This window comes from Bos taurus, chromosome 4 (genome assembly GCF_002263795.3).
Source record: "Bos taurus isolate L1 Dominette 01449 registration number 42190680 breed Hereford chromosome 4, ARS-UCD2.0, whole genome shotgun sequence".
NCBI classification, from domain to species: Eukaryota; Metazoa; Chordata; class Mammalia; order Artiodactyla; family Bovidae; genus Bos; species Bos taurus.
In genome coordinates, this window is record NC_037331.1 from 93,392,245 (window position 1) to 93,401,999 (window position 9,755).

Below are 9,755 nucleotides of genomic sequence, written 5' to 3' on the forward strand. Positions count from 1 at the left end.
GCCCCAGCCCTAGATAATTTCCTGAGTCTGCCCCACCTGGTCTTACTGCACTCCAAGGTTCTCACTGTTGGGCCCCTAGTGCTTGAGATTATCTACAAAGAATTTTATTTTTTCTACAACTTCCTCTTCAAAATTCAGGCTACAGTGGATGAAGTGAATGCAGTGCTATACTGTTGAACTTAATGAGATTAAAAAAAAAAAAGAGGGAAGGAAGGAAGGGGAGGAGGGAGGGAGGAAGGAAGAAACCACCAGAGTAGAAAGGAAGAAATAGGAATTTTTAAATGTAACTTCTAAGAAAGATAGTGACAGAATATTCTAAGTTTGAATATTCTAAGAATGCACACTTTATTTCTGGCAATTTTTTTTAAGAACAGCACAGTTACTATTTATAAAGAAGACATAAGGATGTGTACTCATAAACAGATAAAATTAACTAGTGCTTTTCTAATGTGAGTTTAAATAGTTATCTAAATTTAACATCATCTTCCAGTTTACACAGGAAGATTTGTTCAGTTCTTGTAGAACAAATGGATCTTAAGTCCTGAACATTAAGTGATTCTTAAGTGGACTGGTATTTAAGAAAAATGCTTATGTTGTCGATGCCAGTTTCCTTTGACTCTGACAGCAACCTGTGCTCTTTGTTGTAAGGAAGTCTGCCTTTTCAGCCCCACACCTCAGCAGCCCTCCACACCTCCTGCAGGTCAGTGCTAAGGCTTTCTCCAGTGCAAAGACTGATGACTCTTTCGGTCAGTGGAAAATGGTGCTGCCATTGAGGTTGTACCAGTTGTCACTAGACATCCATTTTATGTTCCACCTGTCCACTTTCATGCTTTCCTGTGCTTTATATGTTTTTGGGTTTTTTTTTTCAGACCTCCAATCTGGAACTCAGGAAAAGCAGGACTAGAACAGATCTGAAACTAAGCCAGGGTAGACATTAACCTGAGAAAGTTGTGATGACCCATTGACTGTAAGCAAAGAGTATGAGCTGCCCCAACCCAGGGATTAAGAGAGGGGCCAGCAGAGGAGAAAGCACAGGTCTCCTAAAAGTAGCTGGAACTTGGGTTTGCTTTGCTGATGAAGGATTAGAGAAAGGAAATATATGAGAACTTGGTGTACAAATACCCCCCCTTTGGAAGCCAGTTCAACAAACATATGAAGGAAAACAAAAACACACCTGACCTTGGTTGCAGAGCCTTTCAGGACCCCGCCCCTGCATCTGGGTCCAGTCTCCTCCTCCTGCCCTGGGCTTGCAATGTCCTGTCCCCTGACCTTGACATAGCTGACTCATCGTCCAAATCTCAGCTAAACCTCAGAGAGACCTTCCCTATCCACCAGTCTAAGAATTGTCAGCCATCATCACATCAATTTTATAAACTCAATGTAATACATCCTGTTGCACCTATCATTTTTATGTCTGCCACTCCCCCCACATGATTCCCTGTCCCTCACCCAAAGAAAAAAGGAACTTTGTTGCATTTACGGCTGAATTCCTGGGCCCAAAACTGAGTGTCAGGCACATGATAGATGCCTGATAACTTGAATAAAAAGAAAGGAGATGAGTCATTAAAATGAATGAGGTTCCTGGTCCTAAACTGTTTTCTCCCTCCGCAGGGAGGATGTCAGGATGAGCTGACGGTTGGAAGCCCAACTCCCTCTACTGGGTCCTTTCTTGCTTTATCCCACAACCGGTATAAGAACTTTTTTCAGGCTCTTTTAAAAACCATTTTGTAGGACTTCCCTGCTCCTCCAGCGGTTAAGAATCCGCCTGCCAATGCAGGGGACATGGATTCCATCTCTGATCCGGGAAGATTCCACATCTCAGTGGGGCAATTACGCCCGTGTGCCACGACTACTGAAGCCCAAGTGCCGAGAGCCTGTGTTTTGCAACGAGAGAAGCCACCACAATGGGAAGCCAGAGCACTGCAACTAGAGAGTAGCCCTCACTTGCCACAACTAGAGAAAGCCTGCGCACAGCACAGCCAAAATAAATCATGAAAAACTTTTTTAATTTTGTAATGTTTCTATTATTACAGGCTCTTTTAAGACATTTCCGCATGTTGTTTTCACTTCAACCCTCAAAGGCTTTTATCTCATTTCCCAAAAAAGGTACTGGAGTCTTGGCTAACTTCTCCAAGGTCAGTCAGTGAGTGGCAGAGCTCACACTCACAGCTGAATCCGCCCATTCCAAGGCCAAGACGGTACCCCCGCCCCGTCCGGCCGGGTGTGGCCCGGAGCCAGCCGCCGCTGCGCCGAGCCTGAGTTCCACGCGCGCGCAACCTTAGCCAGAGTCGCTCGAGGGACAGTGGCCCGGCCAACGCGGCGTATCCGGGAGGGCTGGCGGCGTCTGTCAGGAAGGCGGGCAGGGCTCCGCGGACGGGGTGGGCGGGTCGGACTCTGCCAACGGCCGGGCGCCAGGCCCGGGTGTCCAGGCAACAGGTAGACACTGCGCGGCCCCGCCCCCGCGGCGCGCGCCTCCCGACGTTTGTGCGCGCGGCTCTCCAGCGCCCGAGAGGCGCACTTGTCGCAGACGAGCATCCCGGAACATCCGTGCGGCGGGTGCGCAGTCCGGCGTGGCGGCCGCTCGGTGGCTGACGGCCCCCTTGCCCCGCCGGGCTCCCCTGAGCGCCTCGGCCTCCTTGCGCCGCTCCGCGGGAGCCGGTCCCAGACAAACGGGGCGAGGTCCCGGGACCGGCAGCGGTTCGCTGGCGAGTGCAGAGGCGGCAGCCCGGTGAGCGGCAGGAATGGGCGCGGGGGCGCCGCCCCCAGGCGATGCGGAGAACTCGGGTCTCTGTCTTTCTTTCAGGATTGGGAACCCTTGCCATACTCACCGACTCAACTGAGAACGCATTACCATGGTAATACACTCTACTTACGTCTAAGAGGTTCCGAGGCACTTTTTAAATTGGTTTAAGTACCGTTTGTCTTGTAGAGGCACGCTTTACTAAGCTTTGTTGCCCGGGCCAAGAGATTGGCGCCTTCATCTCCAAGGGTCGTGGGGTGGCGGTGTCCAGCCCAGTGATCTGAGCGCTCTGGGTAAAGATGAGGGGGCAGAGGGGTTTTCTTGGTGGTCTGCGCCTGCCGAAGGGGACTGTAACCGCAGAATCAGGCCCTCTTTTTGTGAGTTGGTTGGTTGAAGTCCTTTGGTTCTGCGGAGCAATTTTCACACCGAGAAAATGCCCAGGGCGCCAGTACATACCAAGAGCGACTAGTCAGGCACCTGGCTTCTGCTGCCCTGTCTAGGGTCCCAAGTGGGATTCTTTCTGTGGACTGTTGTTATTGTTCAGTCCCTTAGCCGTTTCTAACTTTGCGACCCCCATGGACTGCAGCACACCAGACTTCCCTCTCCTTCGCTATCTCCTGGAGTTAGCTCAAACTCATGTCCATTGAGTCTATGATGCCATCCAACCATCTCATCCTCTGTCGCCCCATTCTCCCCCTTCTCCTGCCCTCAGTCTTTCCCAGCATCAAGGTCTTTTCCGGTTTGTGGGCACTTCACATCAGATGGCCAAGTATTGGAGCTTCACTTCAGCATCAATACCTTCCAATGAATATTGAGGGTTGATTTCCTTTAGGATTTACTGCCTAGATCTTCTTGCTGTCCAAGGGACTCTCAAAAGTCTTCTCCAGCACCACAGCTCAAAAGCGTCACTTCTTCAGCCCTTAGCCTTCTTTATCCCTACATGAATACTGGAAAAATCAGAGCTTTGACTATACAGACCTTTGTTGACCAAGTTAAAAAGTGACTGCTTTTTAATATGCTGTCTAGGTTTAGCATAGCTTTTCTTCCTAGGAGCAGGAGTCTTCTAATTTCATGGCTGTAGTCACCATCCACAGTGATTTTGGAGAAAATAAAATCTGTCACTGTTTCCACTTTTCTCCCATCTACTTGCTATGAAGTGATGGTACCGGATGCCATGATCTTAGTTTTTTGAATGTTGAATTTTAAGCCAGATTTTTCACTCTTCTCTTTCATCCTCATTAAGAGGCTCTTTAGTTCCTCTTCCCTTTCTGCCATGACTGTGGTAATATCTGCATATCTGAGGTTGTTGATATTTCTCCTGGCAGTCTTGATTCCAGCTTGTGATTCATCCAGCCTGGCATTTCACATTATGTTCTCTGCATATAAGGTAAGCCAGGTGACAATATACAGCCTTGATGTACTCCTTTCCCTATTTGGAACCAGTCTTTTGTTCCATGTAAGGTTCTAATTGTTGCTTCTTGACCTGCAAACAGATTTCTCAGGAGGCAGGTAAGGTGATCTGGTATTCCCATCTCTTTAAGAACTTTCCACAGTTTCTTGTGATCCACACAGTCAAAGGCTTTAGCATAGTCAATGAAGCAGATGTTTTTCTGGAATTCCCCTGGTTTTTCTATGATTCAGCAGATGTTGGCTATTTGATCTCTGGTACCTCTGCCTTTTCTAAATCCAGCTTGTACATCTGGAAGTTCTTGATTCATTTACTGTTGAAGCCTAGCTTGAAAGATTTTGAGCATTACCTTGCTGGCATGTAAAATGAGTGCAATTGTACGGTAGTTTGAACATTTTTTGGCATTGCCCTTCCTTAGGATTGGAATGAAAATTGACCTTTTCCAGTCCTGTGGCCATTGATGAGTCTTCCAAATTTGTTGGCATATTGAGTGCAGCACTTCAACAGCATCCTCTTTTAGGATTTGAGATAACTCAGCTGGAATCCCATCACCTCCACTAGCTTTATTCGTACTCATGCTCCCGAAGGCCCACTTGACTTCACACTCCAGGATGTCTGGCTCTAGGTGAGTGACCACACCATTATGTATATCCAGGTCATTAAGACTTTTTTGTATCACTCTTCTGGATTCTTGCCACCTCTTCTTAATCTCTTCTGCTTCTGTTAGGTCCTTGCCATTTCTGTCCTTTATTGTGCAACCCTTGCATGAAATGCTCCCTTGGTATCTTCAGTTTGCTTGAAGATCTCTCTAGTCTTTCCCATTCTGTTGTTTTCCTCTGTGCCTTTGCATTGTTCATTTAAGACAACTTTCTTACCTCTCCTTGCTGTTCTCTGGAATTCTACGTTCAGTTGGCTGCATTGGTCCCTTTCTCCTTTGCCTTTCCTTCTCTTCTTTTCTCAGCTGTTTGTCTTGCATCTGAGTTGCATTTTATTCACTCACCATATTTTATTCATCCCTGCAGTGTTCCAGACATTGTTCTAGGTCCTGGGGAATTAAGCGAACTCATAGATAAAACCTCTGGGTAGGGAAACATACAATAAATATATAAACAAAAAGTATTATTAAATAGTAAAGAGTGCTTGGGGCAAGGAGATAGGAAGTGACAGTGCTGGGAGGGTTATTGGGAGGCCATTTGTACTTCCTCCCTCTTTGCCTGGGACAGTCCCAGTTAATGCTTGTTGCAGTGTGTTGGTTTGGGCAATGAATTATATGGTCACCTTAGTAGTAGAAAGAATACAGGCATGGTGTCTGGGAGGTTTTTCTGAAGAGGTAATATTTGAGCAAAGGCTAGCACAAAGATAAGAAACAAATTAGGCCCGCTGTGGAGATCTGCAGGAAGAGGAGGGAGCAGGGAGGATCTTGGCGCATTTGGGTACTAGAAGGAAGGCAAGTGTGGCTTGAAGCTAAAATGGTCTTCATTAATTCAGAGAGTTTTAAGTCGAGAGCTCTGTGTTCTGAGACCACAATAGCCAAGAGCCATGGGGTTGTAGTCAATCAACCCAACCAGCTCAGAACTGAAAATTTTCATTCCTTTATAGTAATTTTCTAACAGATTTATTGAGCTAGAGTTGATACACAATAGATTGTACATATATAAAATGTACAGTTTGATAAGTTTGGCATAGGTGTACAGACATTAGGCCATCACCACATTCAAGACATACGATTTGCAAGTATTTCCTCCCAGTCTGTGGCTTTGCTTTGCATTCTCCTTTCAGTATCTTTTGAAGAGCGTAAGTTTTCATTTTGATGGTGAATTTACCCATTTGTTCTTTTACAGACATCAAATTGGATATCATATCTAGGAAATTTTTGCCTAATCCGAGGTCACAAAGTATTTTCTCTGTATTTTCTTTTGTAAGTTTTATAATTTTGAGCCATTAGGTCTGTGAACCATTCTGAGTTAATTTTTGCATATGGAACATATATGGATTGAAGTTCATTCTTTTGCACATGGATATTCATTGTTCCAGCAGCATTTATAGAAATGATTATCCTATCCTTGTTCCACTGAACTGCTTTGGTACTTCTGTTGAAAATCAGTTGAATCAGTTATTTGAATCAGTTATCTAAATATACATGTGGGTCTAGTTTGCACTTTATTAATCTATTTGTCTATCTTAACACTAATACCATCTGACTACTATAGCTTTATAATTCTAGAAATAAGGTAGTATTAGTCCTTCAACTTTGTTCTTCTTTTTTAAAACTCTTAGCATTTCCCTATGAACTTTAGAATCTTCCACAAAGAGATGAGAACTTTGAATAAAAATGTCAAACCTCTGTCTTATATCCTTTGCATTTCCATATGAATTTCAGAATCAGTTTGCCAATTTCTACAGAAAGATGAGAACCTTGAATAAAAATGTCAAACTCTGTGTGAATCTTAGTTCTCAAACCATTTTAGAGATTAAAACACACTTTTTTTTTTTGGCAGTTATTCCAGGTAAGTCAAGTGTGTTTGACATGCAAAAGAGTATAAAATCATAAAGGAAGCCAAGACTCAGAATCCTTAAGAGCTTATGGCAGTGGACATCCGATACCCCACCAGGATGCTTTATCGGGAGGTGCAGTTATCATATGGGCTCCATATTGTCTCTCTTCATTTGGATTTCCTCACAGAAGCCAGGCCACTGTGTTGTAACATAATGTCTCATCTTCATTCCTGCATTTCATATCTAGGAACATCCTCCATTTCACTTAACAAAAATGTATTTTAGTATTTTTAACACATTGACTATGTTTCTCTTTTCTCTTTGTTTAAGTGAGGACATTTTTAAAGTGAAGTGCTATGAACAGGACGTCTGTTTTATACAAACATTTAGCCCTTGCAGGCATCCTTGATAACTTACACACTCCTCCTTTCCCTTGCCTAGAAGAGACACCTTTTCTGTAGTATACTCCCATTTGTTACTTTCTGTATGGGTGGGTCATAGGTATAGAGAATTCCTCGCAGCCTCGTGTGGCTGTAGCAAAACGTGGGGAATCATTTGTTCCCAGGTTAGGATGGTATCCATTCCTGTGCCCACAGGGCCTTAACCAGGCAGTGTGATTGTGGCAAGAGCACTGCTCCCGAGCCTGGTGAATGCTGGTTTGCACTGTGACCTTGCCGAGCCTCTGCTTTTCCATTTTTAAGATACGAATATACCTCCCTCCCTTGAAACTCATGAGGATTAGCGATGATAAAAGTGATGGCAACGCCCTTTATTAAGTGCTTAGTGTCAGATACTTGCTATGTGCCTGAGATTCGTGTCTCCCTTAATCCTCATGACTGCTTAATGAGGTTGAGAGTATCACATAACAAATGCCAAAATATGTATTTGATCCTAATTAGCCAATACATTTTAATTTAATCATTATTAGGAAAATTCTGAAACATGCACAAAAAGAGAATAGTAAAATGAATCACTATATAGTCGTATCTCAGATTCAGAAATTGTAAGCATTTTGCCACCTTGGCTTCATCTATGTTTTATTGGTTGGGTGGGGGTGGGCAAGGTGCAGTATTTTAAAGGAAAATCTCAGGCTTCATTTCATGCCTACAGATTTTAGTATGCATGTCTGGAACGTGTGAACATTTTCTTCCATGACCCAAAGCCACTCTCAGACCTAACTGAATTAATAATTACTTGATATTGTCATTTTCTCAATTGCTTTTTTTTTTTTTAATGCCTTTTTATGGTTTGTTCTAATCAAACTGCAAACAAGACCCACATATTAATTGCCATAGGTTGGGGCTTTTATTTTAGTTTTTTGTGTTTTTTGGAGTTTTTTTGTTTTGTTTTAACAAAAGTAAAGAGGAGAAGGCCACTTCTCTTCTTGGGAGGGCATCTTTGGGGAGGCGCTGGGGAAGCCTGGAACACAGCCTTCCCCTCCCCCTACACGCATTCCCCTCTGGCCCTTGACCTTCTCTCTCCCGCCCCGGTTTATCTCCCTGTACTTCACCCTCTCATGGAATGACACAGCCCGCAATGTATAGGTCTTGTGCCTCAGTTTCTCCGCCTTGCTCTCCCAGTCTCTGGGCGCTTAAATCACGTTGGGTCTTGGGACGGTGCCTGATAAGCAGTCGCTGCATCGGGCTGCATATGACTTCTCTTACCGCTTTATACAAACGTTTTTTGTTGTCAGTTTTTTTTCCCTGTAGGAACTTTTTTTCCCCTTAAGTTCGGTGGGAAATGTTATATTTTCAACATATTTCAACATATTTTCAAGGTTACAAGAACTAATTTTGCCCCGTTGTATATACTTGTCTTTGAAAGCCAGCTAAAGGGAAGAAGAAAGGCCGGGGCAAGTCGCGTGGGAAGAAGCAGAAGAAGCCGGAAGTGGACATCCTCAGCCCCGCCGCCATGCTGAACCTCTACTACATCGCACACAACGTGGCCGACTGCCTGCAGCTGCGCGGCTTCCGCTGGCCAGGTGCTGCCAAGACAAAGAAGGGGAAAGGCAAGACTTAAGCGAGAGCATTTCCCAGCCCCTCTAGCCTGCAGAGAACAGAACCTGGGGAAGAAAAAGCAGGATTGTGCCACCGTTGCAAGCAAAATAGACTTTATTGAAGACAATCTTGAGATGCAAACTGAGTGTGCTTTTTCTGTGGTAGATAATGATAAACGCATTTTACTTCCTCAGCTAAACCCAGATATGAGTGAGTGAGCCAGTTTGGTTTTTCAGAAGTTAAGGGGTGGGGGGGAGAAAGTGTGCGGTAATTCCCACACAGTGTGGTGGAATTGATAGAACTTTTAGAAGTTATTATAAATCTGGGTTAGAAGTGAACCTCGCTGTCCAAGGGCAGTTCTAGCTTTCACGAGTTTTCTTTTGCCCAAAGGGGTTTTGTTTTTTAAAGTAGACATGACAAAAAGCATTGCATTTGCTCATGGGTCCCTCTTTCGACCACAGTTTCCTTCCCTCATCTTTTTCTAGAAAAATAATAAATATTTTTTTGTTACTACCATTTTCTTCTCAGCAGCCTGACTCTTGTCTGACTTGAATTACCCGCAGACACCGATGGAGACCGGGGTGGTCAGCCCTGCTCTGACCTCGCTAGGCCTCGGGAACAGTAGCTCAAAGGAAGGACAGGTCGGTGGTCCAGGTGCAGGGTGCTCATGCTTAGTCCCTACGTCATTTCCGACTCTCTGACCCCACGGACTGTAGCCCACCAGCTCCTCTGTCCATGGCATTTACAGGGAGAAAGAGATAAATTAGCCCTTGTCCCTCTCTCCTTTCTCTTTCACCAAACTCTTCATCCTCTTTTTCTCCACACTTATATCTTCCCACCTTCTGCAGCCCTTTCTTTTAAGCATGGCTGACCCTGACTCTTGGAGTCACTACTGGAAATGTGCCTTTTGCCTTCTACTGATATTCTGGGATCTCCCCAGCCTGTGTGAAGATACTTAAGAGAGAAAACCGCAATTGGTTCTGCTTGGCCCCCAAAGACCTAAAAGCCCCAAATATGTAACATGGAAGGAAAGGCACCTTTAAGTATAAGCACCATCTTTGAATCCCATAGCTATCAGAGATTTTGTAAATATCAGAGAAGAAAAGCAAGTATG

General features: G+C 44.6%; 1 protein-coding gene across 2 annotated transcripts; it reads left to right on the forward strand.

Moving 5' to 3' along the window:
- Positions 1–2,514: 2,514 nt before the first annotated feature.
- Positions 2,515–9,157, forward strand: SMKR1 (small lysine rich protein 1). 2 transcript variants are annotated; one of them, XM_024991156.2, is made up of 3 exons: positions 2,640–2,728; positions 2,804–2,855; positions 8,469–9,157. In XM_024991156.2, exons 2-3 carry the CDS (start codon positions 2,853–2,855, stop codon positions 8,661–8,663), a joined length of 198 nt encoding a protein of 65 aa, XP_024846924.1. In that variant the 5' UTR covers positions 2,640–2,728; positions 2,804–2,852; the 3' UTR covers positions 8,664–9,157. The 2 variants fall into 2 exon arrangements, with proteins under 2 accessions (XP_059741922.1, XP_024846924.1); XM_059885939.1 differs by having other exon boundaries at positions 2,515–2,855.
- The last annotated feature ends 598 nt before the right edge of the window (positions 9,158–9,755 follow it).